The sequence below is a fragment of the Herpailurus yagouaroundi genome, unplaced genomic scaffold (assembly GCF_014898765.1).
Source record: "Herpailurus yagouaroundi ecotype Mexico unplaced genomic scaffold, PumYag 197, whole genome shotgun sequence".
Classification (NCBI taxonomy): domain Eukaryota; kingdom Metazoa; phylum Chordata; class Mammalia; order Carnivora; family Felidae; genus Herpailurus; species Herpailurus yagouaroundi.
Genome location: NW_024412428.1, coordinates 9,349,027 through 9,368,215, shown reverse-complemented (window position 1 = coordinate 9,368,215; position 19,189 = coordinate 9,349,027). Strand labels below are relative to the sequence as shown.

At 50.6% G+C, this 19,189-nt stretch overlaps 1 protein-coding gene across 3 annotated transcripts in view; it reads right to left on the bottom strand.

The window, feature by feature from the left end:
* The window catches only part of ALOX5AP (arachidonate 5-lipoxygenase activating protein), a 28,681-nt gene extending 12,149 nt beyond the window's left edge, over positions 1-16,532 (bottom strand). The window contains exons 1-4 of one of the 3 annotated variants that reach the window (XM_040448135.1): positions 16,387-16,532; positions 10,004-10,103; positions 1,274-1,448; positions 545-615 (exon numbers count right to left, since the gene is read on the bottom strand). In XM_040448135.1, the coding sequence (XP_040304069.1) occupies positions 545-615; positions 1,274-1,448; positions 10,004-10,103; positions 16,387-16,456 (416 nt within the window). In that variant the 5' untranslated portion in view covers positions 16,457-16,532. The remainder of the gene's footprint in view (positions 1-544; positions 616-1,273; positions 1,449-10,003; positions 10,104-16,386) is intronic. The other 2 variants (XM_040448136.1, XM_040448137.1) reach the window with 2 other exon arrangements.
* Between the last annotated feature and the right edge of the window lie 2,657 nt (positions 16,533-19,189).

Genomic DNA, 19,189 nt, shown 5'->3' with positions numbered 1-19,189 from the left:
AAAAACACGGCTCTGGTTTCCTGGTCCTTTTAGGTCAACTCTGGGAGTCAACCTGCTGAAGTCAAGACCGTGGGCGGCTGCTAACCCCAGAGAAGGCTGGGGACCTGGAATCCAGCCCGTGGCTCTGCAGACCCAGGCCCGACAGAGGACCTGCCACCCTGCAAGCTTATTAGCAGAAGAGCAAAGTGACAGCGGTCCCAGAATAGATCCCTCAGGCGCCCTCATTTATAATGCCCTTGTATCTGCGCTAACACTGCTTAAGGATTCTGAGTCACATTTAGCCTTAAACCACCCTTGTCGGCGCAGGAGCTCTCAACCAGCCACCACCGGGGAGCAAGCATTAGCAATGCATTATCGCACCCGCTGCGCACAGGCGCAGAGCATGCCTGAAACACGACCTCCCGAGGGTTCTCACCTCTCCGAGGGCTTCACGGGGATCGGAGCTGGAGGTCAAGGAAAGTCTTTTCAACAAAAGAGCCCGCGCTTGAACCTCCCCACGGCGCACGCTCCAGAAAGAGAACACACAAGGAGAAGCGGGAGTTACCTTGGCTGCAGAGCAGCCCCGCGCTCCAGAGCACGACAAGGAACGTGGGGTACGCGTCCACACAGTTTTGGCTGTAGAATAAAAAAAAATAAGGAGAAGAAGCATCAGGAAACACGCTACCGCGGCACCGTCTGAAAATCACCTGAAACCCCAAGCCGATAATCACCATCACACATGAAGCACGAACCCCATTCATGACTCCACTTATATCTACCGGTAGGACCCGGCTGCCGCATGAGGCATAGGCAGTGGCATAAAGCAAATACAGGCTCAGAATCCATTTAGGCCCTTCCTCAGTGAAGCCAGTCGGAGACTCGGTTTCTTGATGGATTCGTTTTGGCAGGGTTCCTGCTCCTGGCTGTGCCAAAGTGCTTCTTGGAATTGAAAAGTGAGCAACACAGACAGCAGGGCTGTGGCAGCTGTCAGGATTGGGGGTGGGGGGTGGGGGGTGCAGGAGAGAGGAGCCCAACTGAGAAACCTTTGTCAGACACACAAGTCAGCTCAGACCCACAGGCGAGGCTGGGGAGGGGGGGTGGGGGGGGCGGGGAGATGAGCTTCGAGCGTGAAAGAAACCAGGGTCGATTCAGAAAAGCTGACGCTCAGAAAGGTCTCGTGCTGGTGGTGCGATCGCCGTGTTCAGGGCTCAGTGTTCGCTCTCGGGGAGGGGCTCTCCCCTCACACCAGCCACCACGCTGATATTTTACACCCTTTGTCCCCCCGGACACTCACCGCAGCCGTGTGAGCGCGCAGGGTGACTGCATGCGTTTTCTGCGGCTGCTGGAATAGGTAGCCCCAAACGTCGGGGCTTAAAACAAGACAAATCATCTGGAGGTCAGAAGTCCAAATGGGTCTCACTGGGCCACGGTCAAGGTGGGTCAGCATGGCTGCAAGCCCGCTGGAGACCCTAGGGAAGAATCCGTTTTGCCTTGCCTTTCTCAGCTTTTAGAGATCACCTGCATTCCTTGGCTTGTGGCCCCCTTCCAACCTCAAAGGCAGCAGTGGCCGAGAGGGTCTTTCTGACACCCACTTCGCCTCCTTCCTTCACATTTAAAGAACCCTTGTTAGGGGTGCCTGGGTGGCTCAGTCGGTTAAGCATCTGACTTCCTCAGGGCATGATCTCGCAGTTCACGGGTTTGAGCCCCGCGTCGGGCTCTGTGCTAACACCTGAGCCTGGAACCGGCTTCAGATTCTGTGTGTGTGTCTCTCTCTCTGCCCCTCCCCCACTCACTCTCTGTCTCGCTCTCAAAAATAAATAAACATTAAAAAAAATTAAAAAGAAAAGAACCCTTGTGATCCCATTGGTTCCACCCAAATAATCCAGAGTAATCTCTTGATTTTAAGGTCAGGTGGTTAACAATCTGAATTTCTTCTTGCCATGTAACAGAACCTACAGGTTCCCGGGATTGGGATGTAAAGATGTTTGGGGGCTCTTTATTCAGTCTACCACAGTTACCCTCATTGTCGCATGAGAAACTGAGGTTGGGAGAAGTTGACTAACTGCTGAGTGTCACTGAGCTACAAGGTGATGGGGCCAGGATGCATGTCCTGGTCAGTCCAACTCTGTAACCATATCTGTTAGCTCTTCGACTACACTAAAAAAATAGCAAATATCCTCTGGAGAAGTTGACAGTCTCGGTCAGGACCATCAATATGCACATCCACATTGGTAAAAATCCCCAACAAAATAGGGCCAGATGGAACATACTTCAACATCATAAAGGCCACATATGAAAACACCCACAGCTAATATCATACTCAATGGGGAAAAACTGAGAGTGTTCCCTCTGGGGTCGGGAACAAGACAGGGATGTCCACTCTCACCATTCACTATTTAACATAGTACTGGAAGTCTTAGCCTCAGCAGACAACAAAAGGAAATAAAAGGCATCCAAATCGGCAAGAATGAAATCAAACTTTCATTATTCGCAAATAACATGATATTCTATGTAGAACACCGGAAAGACTCCACCAAAAAATTGGTAGAACTAATACGAATTCAGCAGGGTCGCAGGATGTGAAATCAATGTACAGAAATCTGTTGCATTTCTATACGCCAATCATGAAGCAGCAGAAAAAGAAATCAAGGAATTGATTCCATTTACAATCACACAAAAACAAGAAGATACCTCGGAATAAACCTAGCCAAAGAGGTAAAATATCCGACGTAAGATACCTCGGAATAAACCTAGCCAAAGAGGTAAAACCTAGCCAAAGAGGTACAGATATTTTCTACGACTCAGTCGTATATCATTCTACGACTGATTCCGTAGAACAGTTATGGAATATCTTGAAGAGGACACAAAGAACTGGAAAAATATTCCATGCTTATGGACTGGAAGAACAACCATTGTTAAAATGTCTATACTACCCAAAGCAATCCATACATGTAATGCAATCCCTATCAAAATACCACCAGCATTTTTCACAGAGCTAGAACAAACAGTCTTAAAATACGTATGGAACCACAGAACACTCTGAATAGCCAAAGCAATCCTGAAAAAGAAAAACAAAGCTAGAGGCATCACAATTTGGGACCTCTAGCTATATCACAAAGCTGTAGTCATCAAGACAGTAAGGTACGACACAAAAACAGACACATAGATCAGTGGAACAGAATAGAAGATCCAGAAATGGACCTACCACTACATGGTCAACTCACCTTTGACAGAGCAGGAAAGAATACCCAATCGAAAAAAGACAGTCTCCTCAACAAATGGTGTTGGGAGAACTGAAGAACAAGGTACAGAAGAATGAAACTGGACCACTTTCTTACAGCATACACAAAAATAAATTCAAAATGGATGAAAGACCTAAATGTGAGGCAGGAAACCATCAAAATCCTAGAGGAGAACATGACAGTAACTTCTCTGACCTCGGCGGTAGCAACGTCTTACTAGACATGTCACAAGAAGCAAAAATGAACTCCTGGAGCTTCATCAAGATAAAAAGCTTCTGCACAGTGAAGGAAACAAACAACAAAACTAAAAGGCAGCCTACAGAATGGGAGAAGATATTTGATAAAACATTAGTATCCAAAATCTATAAAGAACTTGTCAAACTCAACACCCCAAAAACAAAAAGACACCAGTTAAGAAATGGGCAGAAGGGGTGCCTGAGTGGCTCAGTAGGTTGAATCAGTTAAGTCAGTCCAACTCTTGATGTTGGCTTAGGTAACAATCTCACAGTCAGGAGATCGAGCCCCATGCCGGGCTCCTCACTGGTCACGGAAACTGCTTAAGATTTTCTCTCTTCCTCTGTCCTTCCCCATCCTCAAAAAGAAAGGAAAGAAAGAAAGAAAGAAAGAAAGAAAGAAAGAAAGAAAGAAAGAAAGAAAAGAAAGAAAGAAAAAGAAAGGAAGGAAGGAAGGAAGAGGAAAAAATGAGCAGAAGACATGAATAGATGTTTTTCCAAAGAAGACATCCAGATGGCTAACAGACATATGAAAAGATGTTCAGCCTCACTCATCATCAGGGAAATACAAATCAAAACCACAATGAGACACCACCTCACACCTGTCAGAATGGCTAAAATGAACAACTCTGGAAACAGATGTTGGCGAGGATGTGGAGAAAGGGGAACCCTTTCGCATTGTTGGTGGGAATGCAAACTGGGGCAGCCACTCTGGAGAACATATGGAGGTTCCTCAAAAAGTTAAAAATAGAACTACCCTACGACCCAGCAATTGAGCTCCTAAGTAGTTACCCAAAGGATACAAAAATACAGTTTCAATGGCAGTGCATGTACCCCAAAGTTCACAGCAGCACTATCAACAATAGCCAAACTATGAAAAGAGCCCAAATGTCCATCAACTGATGAATGGAGAAAGAAGACGTGGTATACATAAATACAATGGAGTATTACTCATGCTATGTGCAATGACGTGGATGGAGCCAGAGGATATGCTAAGCAAAATAAGTCAGGCAGAGAAAGACAAATACCCTATGATTGTACTCATATATAGAATTTGAGAAACAAAATAGATGTACATACAGGAAGGGGGAAAAAAGAGAGAGGGAGACAAATCACAAGGGACTCTTTATGATGAGAACAAACTGAGGGTTGAGGGAGGGAGGTGGGTAGGGGATGGGCTAGATGGGTGATGGGCATTCAGGGAGGGCACTTGTCGCGTTGAGCACCGGGTGTTGTCTGTAAGTGATGAATCACTAAATTCTACTCCTGAAGACAATATTACACTATATTTTACCTAACTATACCTTGGATAAAACCTTGAAAAAAGAAAAAAAAATACACGCACATCCGTGGAAAAACCACCTTACAAGACATGGAAGCGTGAATGGGGAAGGGCAGCGCGATGGAGTGGAAAGGGCACGTGACTAAGGTTTCGCCTCTGACCTGACCTTCACCATCTGTTTGTCAATGGCAAAATAATCACTTTGGATGTAGTTTTCCCACCTGAAACACTAAGAGACTGATAGTAACTCTAAGATCCACGTAAGCTTTAAGAGTTGATGCTCTAGTGAGGTGGTCCTCAAAGTGTTGTCCCTGGATCAGCAGGCATCCGGAATACCTGGGAACTTGCTAAAACCGAAAGTGTTAATGCCCATCGGAGACCTACAGAATTAAACACTCAATGGGTGGGGCCCCGAAATCTGTGTTTTAACAGGCTGACTGTTTTAACAGGCCCTCTAGGTGACTCTGAAGCACACTCAAGTTTGAAAACCACTGGTCTAGTGTCACTCAAACTAACAGGCAAAGCAAAGATGCACTCTTCAAAGCGTATTTGGCCTTTTATCCGAATTCCTTCCTTGGATTCCTTCATCTGGACCCTCCCTGATCTGGTTCTCATGACTTTCCTCCTAAATCGGCGACGGACCCTTATTCAGACTGATAGCGTCTCATGCCTCAGTGGTACCATTGAGGACTCTGGAATGACCGAGCCCTGGTCCATCCCCCACAGAGAACCCAGAGAGGATGTGCTGTGTCCCTGGCCACAGGAAGTTTCATGTCCCTCTGATGATCAAAAGATCCGCCACCGGAGAGGTCAATGAAATTAAAGGTAAGAAAGCAGCGTATCCTACCCTGGGATACAGGCACAGGGGAGAGAGCACAGCCCCGCTGAGCTTGCTGGGTACCCAGGGGTTTCACTGATCTAGCGGACACAGTAGTACTTACGTAAGTACTTCTGTGTCTCATTCCCAGAGGTGGAGAAGAACAAAAGGGAAAATACGAGTCCTTTTCTCCACGAACACATTGATGGTGTGGTGCATCATATTGAACACAGCACAGTGACCTGTCCACAAACCCGGCAAGCACCTCAGAATCAGACCTGGAGGAAGGGCAGGAGCCTTGAACCAACTTATCATTTGGGATGAAGTACTCAGCGAACAAACAGGTCCCGTACGCAGCTATGGAGCGCCCCAACGTCACAGCTATTACGTATTAGAGGAACAAACCCACAGCCTTGGGACTGAGAATGTGACCCTAGAAAACTAGGTCACATTATTATTTATTTAATTGAATAATGCTCTATGTCTGATGGGATCTAATACTTGAGGCTCCAACAATTTGACGATCTATTAATGCCAAAGATCGCCCCTACGTCCTCCTCATTCACATGCTTCTGGTTTTGCTTGTATTTGAGTACTGGTTTGGGCTGGGTGATGCAGTTTTTCAAAATGCTTAATTATCTAAGGAATTTGCTCATTAGAGAGAACGGTATAGTAATGTGACATTGGATCAGTCCTTCAATCATTCCTGCCTGTTGTCTCAAGTCACCCGGGTCCCTCATAAAACACGGTCTGTCTGGATTGGAATGAAACTCCCAACTCCTGTCCCTCGATCTAGCTCAAGCCAGTCTTTTTCCGATCCAGAGTCTCTGACCCGCCTTCGATCCACAGCTCCCCATGCATATGTCCCTCCTTGGCAGAGAACCACCGCCAGGCTGAATTCAAGTGGCATTGATCAGTGACAGGGCCGTCCCTTGAGGTGGAGCCGGATGGATGTTCACATGCTCTTTAAAGGCACAAAGCCTGGGTCCGACGCCTGCTCTGCCGCTGCGTGAGTGCACTGAGCCTCAGTTTTCTTCATCTATAAGAGGTGAGTGGAGGGGAGCCTGGGGGGCGCAGTCGGTTAAGCGTCCGACTTCAGCCAGGTCACAATCTCGCGGTCCGTGAGTTCGAGCCCCGCGTCGGGCTCTGGGCTGACGGCTCAGAGCCTGGAGCCTGTTTCCGATTCTGTGTCTCCCTCTCTCTCTGCCCCTCCCCCGTTCATGCTCTGTCTCTCTCTGTCCCAAAAATAAATAAACGTTGAAAAAAAAAAAAAAAAAAAGACTTCCCCTTCTTGGAGAACCAAGAATCACAGTGTTCCTCAGTACCTTAGAAGTTCTCAAAAGTCCTGTTTTACAAAACTTGCTCTCCTCTGTAATACCTGTTACCAGCCCAGGAACGTGTAATCTATGGAACATGTGTAGAAAATTACATTTCTCCAGAGACCCGTCACCTCTCTGCAGCCCGTGCTTACCAGCATCACGGGGAAGAATCTTGGGTCAGTTTAACTGAGACTTTTCTCCAGAAATCAAGCTCTGTTCTAGCTGTGCTCATCATCTGGGAACAGGGCTTTGGACTACGCCTCGCACATGTGAACAGAGTCAAGGTCAAGATTCTTTTTATCTCTCAGGGGCGCCTGGGTGGCGCAGTCGGTTAAGCATCCGACTTCAGCCAGGTCACGATCTCGCGGTCCGTGAGTTCGAGCCCCGCGTCGGGCTCTGGGCGGATGGCTCAGAGCCTGGAGCCTGTTTCCGATTCTGTGTCTCCCTCTCTCTCTGCCCCTCCCCCGTTCATGCTCCGTCTCTCTCTGTCCCAAAAATAAATAAAAAACGTTGAAAAAAAAATTTTAAAAAGATTCTTTTTATCTCTCAAACCCTGACTCGGCTCTACCCTCGTAGACAGTTAACCGGGGCCCCGTTGGAGCCGATGGGCCACACCCAGCCACGATACCCATTTATCAATGGCCCCCCCGATCTCAAACCATCTGCATCACTCAGCAGTCATATTTGGTGCTGAAAAATCTGCATCAGGCGTTTCAATCCACCAGCATCATTTATCCTTTACGCTAGTTTTTCTTTACAGCCATGGTCTGGAAACATTTATGATCTCACACCCCATCAACCAGAAGATCTGATTGTGCAACCCTGTGACGGGTATAACATACACACCGCTCTCAACCTGTGTATTAAAACCGAGCAAAGCTTAATTTCTTATTTTTTTTTTTTTTGATAGCAAGATTAAATCCCTGTTCTTTTCTTGCTGCACATCCACGGCTCAGCTCGCACCCTCTTCGGTGCTTTGGGGGCCAGACGAGTCCCTGTGACACAGGACCCCTTGGCAGGAACTTCCTGGCAGACGCAGGCACACCGGCGCCTCTGGGTTCTGCCAGGCCCTGATCTTTCAGCCCTTGGACAAACCACCACAGGCACACAGAGTGCCGTCAGCTGGGTCAGGGAGGAAGTGGTCTTTGTAACAGAACCACAGCAGCGTCTGGGCCGCCTCCCTCTTCCAGAAAATTCTCCGTCTCTCCCCCTTAGCTGATCCCACTCTGCAGCTCCCTCTCCTCCCAACTCTTGTGGCTCTCCTCCCACGGAGGTGAAGCACAGACGCGTGGCTTTGGGGAGCTGGGCCACGCGCCCACACCGTGGGGACCCCCGGCGCAGCCGGGATGGGCCACCACGGTCCTCCAGCGCCTTCTTCCCTCCCGGAACCCCGCAGCCTTGCGGAACTTCCAAACCGCCCTCCCAAATGATGCAGCGCAGCGGCCACCAAAGGGCGACTTCTGCAATTTGGAGGCTGGCGCCCCGGGCCAGGTATGGGCGGAGCCGCTCCTTAGGCGCAGAGCCAGCGCCCCCCCCCCCCCCAGGGGACGCGGCAGAACCCAGACGGCCTGGCCTCCTCCTCTTCGTCTCCTCTTCGTCTTCGTTGCTGCCAAAACGGAAACTGAACTTCCGCACGTGGTGAAACCACCTCAGGCCACCTGCGCCGCCCGGCTTCTCCGGAACGGAGCCACCCGGTGCAACTGCTAATAACGCGGAGATCTGGGCAGAAAGAAGCTTCTCCTTCCCAAGTAGTCAAATAGCGTCAATGTGCCCTTCGGGGTTGTTTGCAGAGAGCGTTTCGGGGCGTCCCTGATCAAAGACACCTTCTTCGCACCTCTCGCACGCAGAGTGTCTGAGAGGCGCTCTCACGGCTCCCCCTGCAAATGGCACAAAGACAGCGATGCGCCCTACGTACGTTCCCTGCGCTCCTTTAAGTGTCGGTGTCTAAAAATGGCTTCAGACACATCTTTAAACTTTTCCGACTGATTCTGAGAATTAATACCCCGAAGGTCCACATGTTAAAAGAGAAATATCCCCGTAGGTAGTTTAGCAAAGGATTTCCCTGAGACCAGACTGCTGGAATGACCCTACTGGGGACAGCAGAGTGTGAGCGAGGGGGGCCCCACGGCAGGTGGCGAGGGCCTGAGTGAAGGGGAGGTCTTGGAGGGGCTTCGAGCACTCGGGCGTGGCCTCAAGTCCCGAGCCCAAAAGGCAAAGGGCTCAGAAAGGGTGAAGGGACCTGGATATCAGCCTGTGACAATTTCCTTGGGTATCCACGACTGCCCCTGTGGGAAGATCTCTGCGGCCATCAGAGCCACCTCCGAGTTGAGACTGAAGGCCAGCTCCTTGGCCAGCTCCTCTCCGAAGCCTTTCCCCGTGACAGGCCCCTGGTCACAGGCACAGAGAAGCAGACAGGCCACTGCCTGAAACTGCTGTTCAAATACATTCTGCGTAAAGGAAAAACGCGTGTGTGAATAACGTCCATTCAGATTTGCATCCCGAGTAGCTCCCATCTCCTTCTCTGAGCTGCTCAGGTATTTTCAAACAGCTTTTTTATTCAAAAGTAAAGAATGGCGGGGGGTGGGGGGGATGGGGAGGAATTACACAGCTCCCCCATTCTTTCTGTTCTTGTTCCCGTTGCTCAAGGAGAGGGGGCGTTACCAAAGGTCCTGGCACACCTCCGGAAGTCCCCCCAAGGGGGACGCAAGGGACAGTGAGCTGAAGGCTGTCACCATCGCGTCCCACCTGTTGCCCCCAAAGCCAGCCGATGAGTTTGCATGGCTGGTTTGCATGGTAGTCCCTTTGGACGAATTCCCCAGGAAGTCGGTAACGCCGTGGCTACGTGACTGGCTCAGAGGCTTCTGGAGCAGGGGGGAGCTGCGGCGATCGCACCTCTCCCCACTCCCGCCCCCACTACCCCTAATTCCTTTCTTATTAAGATGACCAAGGGTGCCCCCAACACCCCCCACCCAGGTGAGGTTCAATCGTCCCTGGGAGCTCTGCCTTCCTGGCACTCTGAAGGTCGACCCAGACAGACATGTAGCCTTGACGGTGGCCTTCACTCCAGTAGGAAGGCCCCCTTTGCCCAGGGCCCCACTCTGTTAGTTTGCAGTATCAGGGTTTGAACTCACTTGGCAGTGTAGACGCGTTCAAAGGCAAGTGTTCCCGTCCTCTGGAAGCTCCGCCCATTCTGTGTCTTGCTTTCATGCTCCACCTTGTGGGCAAAGAACCCTGACAAAGGGAAAGGTTTGGATCTGGTTTACCACGGGCACGTTCATGAGCCTGTCGTCCCCTTATTTTACTAGAACGTTAAATGTTTCCTTGGTGTGCCCTCCAAACAGCCCCAAATGTCTTCTGTCAAACGTCACTTGCCAGAAATTCACTCAGCAGCTATCTCTACTAACCTCTGACTTGCCACGAGCCAGACACTTAGCTTGCATCCGAGAACAACACACACAAAGGACGTTGGCCTGAGAAGCTCATGCTCTGGCGGGGGTGGAAGAGGAGGAGGCAGACCGTAAACCGCGAACAAAACACTTAGATGAAATTTATCCAGTGCGCCCAGCCGCGGATGGAGGGGAACGCAGAGCCTGGTGGGGGGCCACGTGCGGTGCCCACAGGGTGGACAGAGCGAGAAAGCACTAAGCGAGCCCAGGCCTGGAGAAGAGGATAGTTGAGAAGCGCCTGCCGGATTTGGTGGCGTGACTGTGACCTTGATGTGAGCCGCGGTAAGAAAATCAGAATTCATGCCCATCTCATGAGCCACAAGGAGTCACTGGCAGGGATAAGCTGAGCAAGTGGTGGAAGCAGGAAGCCACTCCGTCTTCTGCATGGGGAGCGTCCAGAGGGGTCAGGACCGGGACAGCGGAAGATAGGGAGCCCGCTAAGGTGGGGCGGTGGGCTGGGGGGGGGGGGTTGCCGAGAAGCCAGATTCCCAAGGGTCTGTCTATAGATTGGATGGAGTGGGGAGGGATGGAGGTCTCTCTCCCTTCCCCTCGTCTTTTACTCCTCTGCTCCTATTTCCAGAATATCAGGGGTCCCTGTGGGATCCCTTTTCATCAGCTTGATATTAGCCTCCTCAAAAAGCTGTGAAATGGATGCCTTATCAACCGTGTATAGGAATAAAAGCCTTCTCTGGTTTCCTTTTGGGCAAAAGCACAGCCGGACCCTAGCAACATGCCTGTCTGGGGGCATAGCAGCTACGGGCCCACTGGTAAGCAGGGGGCGTCCCCCTCCAGCAGACACCTGACGTCTATTCCCTCGATGGGCCTTGTGCCCACTCCGCGGAGTGGGCCATGCTGTCTCCACTTTGTAGACAAGGCCCCAGTGACTCAGGGGGGTTGGGTGGCATTCTCAGAGCCACCCCACTGGGGAACAGTGAAGCTGGGGACTCAGATCCAAGGGGGCAGATGAGGATATTTTCTTCCTGTTGCTGTCACATTGTAGCTCACCGCAGGGGACCCACCAGCCACACGGGGTTGAAGTACACATCTGTCTGTTCTGAATATCTCTTCTTAGCACAAAGGACAGCAGGAAGTCCTGCTCACTGGCTTTCCAGAACCTAAGGGTTCCGAACCTAAGGGTCCAGAACCTAAGAGGCCCTCGCCTCTGAACAGGTAGCAGAGATAGTATTAAGAAAGTCAGAGGTGATTTCTGCAACCAGCAGCACAACGTGGCTATAGTTCTCCGTGCCTGCCTGCCTGCCTTCTCTCTCTCTTTGCTCAGACAGACCCCTTCCTAGTTTGAAGGGCTTGCCCTCGACCTGTGACTTCAGCCCAATTCCTGCCGCCTCTCCGGGCCTTTGTCTCATCAGTGTTCTCCCCAATTCCTGAACCTTCCCTCTCTTTTTTCCTCCTTCTCTTGACCCTAGAAACATACTCGGATCTCTCCTACCCATTAAACAAAAAAGCAAGCCTGCCCCAGCCTACGAGGCTTTCCCTCTCCCTCCTTCTTAGCTACACTTGAACAAATTTGCCTTCCTTTGCCCACGCCTTGCCACCCATTCACACCCCACCCCCGTGTTATCTTCCACCATGTTACAGAAACCTCGAGCGCAGAGACCATTGATATGCTTATCTTGGCCAGCTGCTGACGGTGAGCCAAACCAGAGAGATAGCGCCAGAGTCAGAGACACAGAGAGAAAAGGCTGCCGACCACTAAAGAGCACACACACCGCATGCCGGGCACCGCAGGCTACTTTTCCTAGGTTGTTCCATTGCAGGGTGGCTTTGTTTGTTTGTTTGCTTGCTTGCTTTTTGGGGAGGCTTCATGCCCAGTGCGGGGCTTTAACTCACAGCCCTGAGATCAAGACCTGAGCTGAGATCAAAGGTTGGACGCTTGACCGACTGGGTCACCCGGGCGCCTCTCCGTGCGATATATTCAACAGACACGCACGGAAGTCATTGTAGCCCCACTTGTCAGTTGAGGAAGCTGGGAGTCAGAGAAGGCAAACAGCTTTCTCAGGATCACATAAAACGATCTTGAGGACTTAGTTAGGCACAAAGTTAATACGAGCCAGCAGTGCGATAACAAGTGTTCAAAAGAATAATGCACCTGTGATTATCTTAATCGGATTGATGTCTGGATCTCAGGAAGAGTGAGTTTCCCTGTACAGGAAGCGTCTGTCTGCATCTTAGAAAGCTCAGGGCAAGATGGGTGGGAGGGTGTAACCCAATGACAAGGGACTCTGGAAACCAAGTCACAAAGGAAATGATACATTGATGACAGGATAGCTGACTCTGTAAACCTAGAAGCAGCAAGCATAGTCCAAGCTTTTCCAGACAATAGAAACAGGACCAGTGGATAGAAGTTACAGGGCAGTAGATTTCAGCACGTGTAAGAAAGAACTTCTTGAGTAGGGAGCTTTTGAATAAATGAATTTGAGGCAATAAACGTAGCATAAGCGTCTACTTTTTGGAATTGGATTGAATCTCAGTCCAACCATTGTTCTAGCCTCTCCAAGCCCCACTTTGCTTATCTGTAAAATAGGATCGATCGATCGATCGATAGATATAGATATAATTCACAGGCTGCAAGGATTCAGTGAAATAGTATTATGCCCAGCACAAAGCACCATGCTCGACACAAAGCAAACTCCCAATACACCTAACAAGGGAAAGGGGGAGTCCAGTAGCCGTGAGCTCTCTATCACGGGAGGGTCCAGGCGGGAGCTGTTGAGAATGCTGCAAATAAGATTTCTGCTTTGGGGGCGCCTCCTGAGTCCTGTTTCCGCCGCCCATTTAATCCTACGTGGGGCCGTTAGGTCTCCCAATATGGTGCCCGCGAGATTCACTTCGAGTGTGTGTGGGGGGGGTGGGAGTACCAGGGATGGCACGGAAATGGAGGTGTTCCCTGCCAGCTCTCTAGCCCTCCCTGTCCTATGCTCACAAACCCCTGCGAGAGCAGGGCCACGATGTCTCCCTTCCTGGCTTCACGGTAAGAAGAGAGTTGAGGCGGGAGCATGATGCCAGCTCCCACCGCCTTTCCCCACAACCAGAAGCGCGGCCGGAACGGCTCTCCTGCTGGAGGACATCTCTCCTCTGCTGCCACTCAGGCTTCCATGCATGGGCTCAGTGGCCCTTCCCCTCGGCTCACCTTCTCCTCTCAAGCTAACTAGTTGGGCTGCTTATGGAAATCACTTTCTCCAAATTCATGCTTATTGCCTGCGTGTTTCTGCATGTCACCGCCGCTGGCACCTCGGCAGGAGGGGTCGGAGGCCCTCTGGATGCTGTTCATAGGAAATGCATCTATCTGCATTCCCTGGGAAACCAGCCTTTGGTGGGTCTGGCCCGGCTTTCTTGGAACGACGTATTTGAAACGTGCTCTGTGCTTCCAGATCTGTGTTTGGCTGGATCGAGCTGGAAGGGGGCCACAGGTTCAAAGATCTGGACGACTCAACAACGTTTCAGAGTCGGAGGGGGAAGTTCTGGGCTCTGGGGGAAGGCTGGGCTCTGGCCTCTTTGTGGGAAATGAGGTTCTCACACAGCGAACAGAGAGCACAGACCCAGGACACCATCAGGGACACATGCGGACCGGACCTCTCTGTCGTGGGGCAAAGGCAACGTCTGTGGTGCCGGGCGACAACACGGAAATAGTTTTTAAAACTAAGAGGAAGGGTTCGAAGTGGCATTTGGCGGGGCAGGGAGAGAAAGGCACCGTTTTTGCATATTTTCTGAACTCTCTGAGGAGGACCCATGGTTGCAACCTTGAGGTTAATTAGCATTGCAAAGGGTTCGGGACAAGCACTTGAACCTTTGCCTTCGCCTGAAAGCCCAGGTGTAAGCGAGCACGGATATTCTCTTCCGGGTCGTTTGGATTTGTCTTGTTCCCCGACATGGGCACATTTGACGGTCACAAGTAAAAGGCCTCACCCAGCGGTCTCCACATCACACGGCAGTCCGGGTCTCGGCCTCAGAGGGAAAGCATGGCTTTCATGTGGCTTCAAAAAGAGCCTGAAAAAGTCTCCGGGCCCCAAACGGTGGCTCCACCCTGGTCCAGGTTTGCAGCTCCCCACCGGGCAGCCTTCATCCCGCATCAGCGGCTGGAGCTCTAGCAGCGAGGCCACTGTGTTGTGTCGCCATCTCTCTGAAATGGCCTGCCAAAAGTCAAGGCCCCCACGCCGCGGCTGTTAAGGCTCAGACATTTGGCCGCCTATCATCTCCCCTTCCACACCGTACCAAGGAAGAAGACTTAATCTCATCTGCCAAAAATAATTAGGAACTTCGCCGTCCCCCTCAAGTCGGTTCAGGGCTTGCTTTGCACTCGGGGAAAAGCCCGGGACCCACTCGACAGGCCCGGACCGGGTTCTGCATCTCGGGAGCGATGAAGAGACTCTATTCTCACAACAGGAGACCCCGCGGCCTCCCCCAGCTCAGCTCTGAACCGAGAGGCAGCAGTTCGGGGTGACCTACAGCCTTCCAGCTAGCTTAGCCCCATCCACACTGGCCAGTGACAAGGCACTGGCTCCCGGGTCCACCGGTATTTGTCAGTTACGTTGCCATTTACCAGGGGGAGGGTGGGAGGGGAGACCCTACACAGAGCTGGAAAAGCACCGCCCACTCACCCAACCAGACCGGTCTTTGAAGGCTTCCTACTGACCTTGGCTGGTCATCTCTTTTCGCTACCCTTTCTTTCCTGGGACACCCACCCCACAGCTATGTCCCCATAAAGCCAGGACTCTGACCATCACAAGGGCGGGGGGCGGGGGTGTCCCTGCACGTTGAATAAATGAATCCCTTGTTGATTCACAAGGCCAAGGGAGGTCCTGACGCCTGCAGGAAATAGCAACGGGCTCGAGGAATGGCAGACTAAACAACCCACCTGTTCCCTCTCGGAGCTGCCACTTTATTGTGTGGGTTTAACATGAAAATGGTTGGGTCAAAAAGCAGCCAACTGTTGTTCCACAGAGGAAACATACAGGGGAAAGCGGGTCTCTCTGGTGTGGGGAGGTCTCAGGGAAGCCTTACTCAGGGCTCAGAAGGCTAATCCTCAGCCTCTGTCCAGGTTCAAGTTGGGGGGAAATAACAGAGGATCCCAAATTGGTGAAACGTTCAAATGTCCAAAGTGTGACCACAGTGTGTGAACACGTAATAATTACCATTAAGTGGTAACAGCCGCCCTTGGTACTTACTTTCCTTTTTCCTCTATCTTAATAAACTGCAAAACACAAAGCCACTGGAAATACTTAGAAAAAGAATCTGTGGCAGTCCTAACTCGGAACTTGAAAGAGAAAATGCTACACGGTCTTGTCGTTTTCAGGTCCCAGTACCTTGCGTATTTCTTTCTTCCTTGCTCGGTTTTCTTAAGTGCTAGCGAGGTGGATGGAAATGCAAACCCCGCGCAAGAAAAAATGTTTCCTCTCTCTCTTTACATTAATAGTTAATATATAATGCGTATGAAAACTGCTTCAAAACTACACATCGCTAGGAAAAAAAAAAAAAGTATTACAAAGAATCTCTTTCTTCCAAAGAAAAAAGAAGCAATACAGAGATAAATGATAATAAGGTGATTTCTTCCTCCCACTATCCAAATTCAATTTTTTTTTTTTTTTTTTTTTTTTTTTTAGCCTACAGGTGACAGGTAACGTCAGTTTCACTGAAGTCAGCCCAGCTGCGCTTAACAAAAGCCCGGTGTTTTGAGACAACACGTATTTCACTTTCCCTTTCTAGGCTTCTTGCCTCCCACCCAGTCTCTGGCCACAGTAATTAATAGCTAAAATGCTGACTGCAGACACTTTAGTAAGGGTTTTTATAAAGCTTCTAGATCGCAGCCCCGGCTTTACAAACATGGTTAGTCACCAACATTGAAGTACAAGAAATACCAGAAGGAAACCCCCAAAGTCATGCATAAATGCATATATCCTATACATCCAAAGCAAAAAGAAAACAAATACAAATAAGGGGGAAGTGGGCAAAAGTGTGCACAGACGCAGAGAACGGTGTGAGCCTCTGACTTTCAAGCGATTGACAAACAAAATCGGTTTTGTCTCCCCCTCTGAGTGAGGGCGTTCCCTTACCGTTCTGGACCACGCTGATGAGGGTGACAATGGCCAACAGGACAACATTGCCCACGGTTTCCTGATCCATGTTTGCTTCGGGCTCCCCGGCAAGGACTGCTCCTGTCTGGTGACACCCTGTGCTGCTCAGAAAGAGGAAGTGAGGGCCCTGCCTTTCATCACTAGAATTTCCAAAGGTCCCAGCACAGTTACACAGTGACTTCTCCTTTTTCTTCTTCTTCTTCTCTTTTTTTTTTTTTAACTAGCCACCAAAGTGTCCTGGCTCAGTGTGACCAGCCAGGAGAAGCAGGGCTTGGAAGCCGAGCCGGAAGGGAAGACAAAGTAAAACTTACGTTTTAGGGGCACCTGGGTGGCTCAGCTGGTTAAGCGTCTGACCCCTGATTCCAGCTCAGGTCATGATCTCTCGGTTCATGGGATGGGGCCCCACGTCGGGCTCTGTGCTGACAACATGGAACGTGCTTGGGTTCTCTCTCTCGCTCGCTCTCTAAAAATAAGTAAACTAAAAACAAAACTTGTGTTTTATTTAGAGAGCAGCAAAAAGATCTGTGTTTTGAATGCTGTCACTGCTTTCTTGCATGCCCAGGAAAAAACCCTGACTACATAACACATGGCAGGGTCCAGAGTAGCAGCCACAGAATAAGGCCTGGATGGGTGAATAAATGGATGAATGAGTAAGAGGGGGACAGCTGACATCTCTATTTCCACAAGGGGGGAAAAAAAAAAGGCAACAAGAGAATTAAAACTAAACCAAAGAATTTAGATAAGGAACAGAAATGAGGTTACAGATGACCCTTAAGGAAAACTTTGAACAGAAGTATTATTAAACACCGTGGCTTGACCCCTCAGAGCTCATTGTTGAAACACCTTCCTGCAATGGCCTCAGTGTAATTAATGATAAGAGAGGAGAGAAGGTGTAAGAGTGAGCCCGCTGGGGCAGGTAGGTGGCGACCTGGCATTTTACGGGACAGCTTTCTCCGTGTAAATGGCAATCCCTCGGAAGCCACACAGAAAGTGCGAGATTCCTGCGATCTTCGGCCCGGACCCAACAACTCTTCAGCAGCGACGGAGTGGAGCTTTTATCAAAACCTCACTTTGAAAGAGAACGTTAGCCACTATACTCGGTGGCCGCAGGGAGCTGCACCGTCGTGTGGGAGAGGCCGGCTTGAGTGTCCTCCGTTCAACTGAGAAGAGACAGACGTCCGTGGAGGCGGTGTCCAGAGCTTGGACGCGTGGAGGCCAGTAGCTAGGGCCATCCAGATATGGTCTTGACACTCTTGAGTACTCTCTGAGTGCCTGGGGTACTCTGCCAGGTGTGATGTCACAAGACCGCTTAGGGGGCTCAGCACCAGCGAGATTTGTGTATTCACCTTAATGAGATCTGATTCGTATGGGAAGTTTGGTGAAGTTTCAGGAGCTGCTTAGGGCCGTGTAGATAAGGAGACTGACCCTCATAAAGAGGTTGCCTTTCTAATGCTCATCATAACTTAGAGATAATGCATCAGAGGCGAAGGCCAGTCCCTTTTTAAAGTACTCCCGTTGCAAACAGTGGCAACTTAGCTCAAACTAGCGTGGGCAAAAAGAAAAGGGGGGAAATGATTGGCTCAAAAAATCCAAGGAACCAAGCAACCAAAAGTTGGAAAGAACAGAGATGTGGTTGGGCCTTGGAGGTCAGGCATTCTCACTCTCTCGCTCTCTCTCTCAAATAGAGTTCTCTCTGTCTTTCAGTCTCTCTTCCTCTCTCAACTTTCTCTTGGTTTGTCAGCTTTATTCTCTCTGCAGATCGCTTTTCCCCACACTCTAAAGGACTGACTTCTCTCATCTGAATTCTTAGAACGATCTCACGGGCTCTGGGTAGTCACATATCATTCCTTGGACAACCAGATGGCAGGAAAACGAACGAACTGGTGGTTTCCATATCGTTCCCTAAAGAAAGATTGGGAGGGGTGGAGGCATGCCAGGTGTACGTAAACACTATCACACTGTGACTGTCCACTCCTTGTAATTCCAGATCGAAACACCCACTTATCAAAGAAGTGTCTCTCTCATACAGCCTGATGTCTTTAAGGCTCAGCCTAGTCTCCTTCCTGCTTGGGCGTTTGTGTTTCTGGCGTGTAAGTGTGTGTCCGCAGGCACACAACAAACAGCATCAACAGAGTCCAACGATGTCTTTGAAAATCATCCCAGCCTGGGCTCCTGCCTTCCAAGAAGGGCAACGTCTCCTCTTGCTTCCCAAGTCTCCAGGGCCCCCCCCTCCCCCGCAATGTGGGAGTGGGGTGGGATGGGGGTGTGGGGATTGCAGGGGGGTTAAGGGGTTGGCGGTGGGGGTGGGTAATGCCCAGCCATCTCCCCTTTAGAAGAGAAGACCCTGGTAGGAGTTCAGGAGCTGCACCCCCCTCCCTCCCACGGGGAGCCAGCCACATCCGAGCTCCCTGGAGTCACCCTGGCAGCGTGAGCACGTGCCGATGGAGCGAGTTCACTTCACCCGGGAAGAGCGTTTTAATAGTCAGCCGAGATGGCCGTTAAATTACAGGGCGCACATTAAGATTCCCGCTGCCGCCGCAGAGGAACACTTATCAGAGGTGAAGCCTCTGGAAATGCCATTCATCTCAATAGAGAGCTGCTGAGACAGAACAAAAAGACGAGGCGCCCGGGGAGCGGGGGAGGGGAGTGCACGGCCGACTCCTTTCCCACTGCTAACGAGATGGTCCCTGGGTGGGCAGCCGGCCTGGCGGGGCCCAGACCAGACCGGGCACAGGCCCCGAGGCCCTGATCGGCCTGTGCTTTTGCTTCTCAACACAGCGCC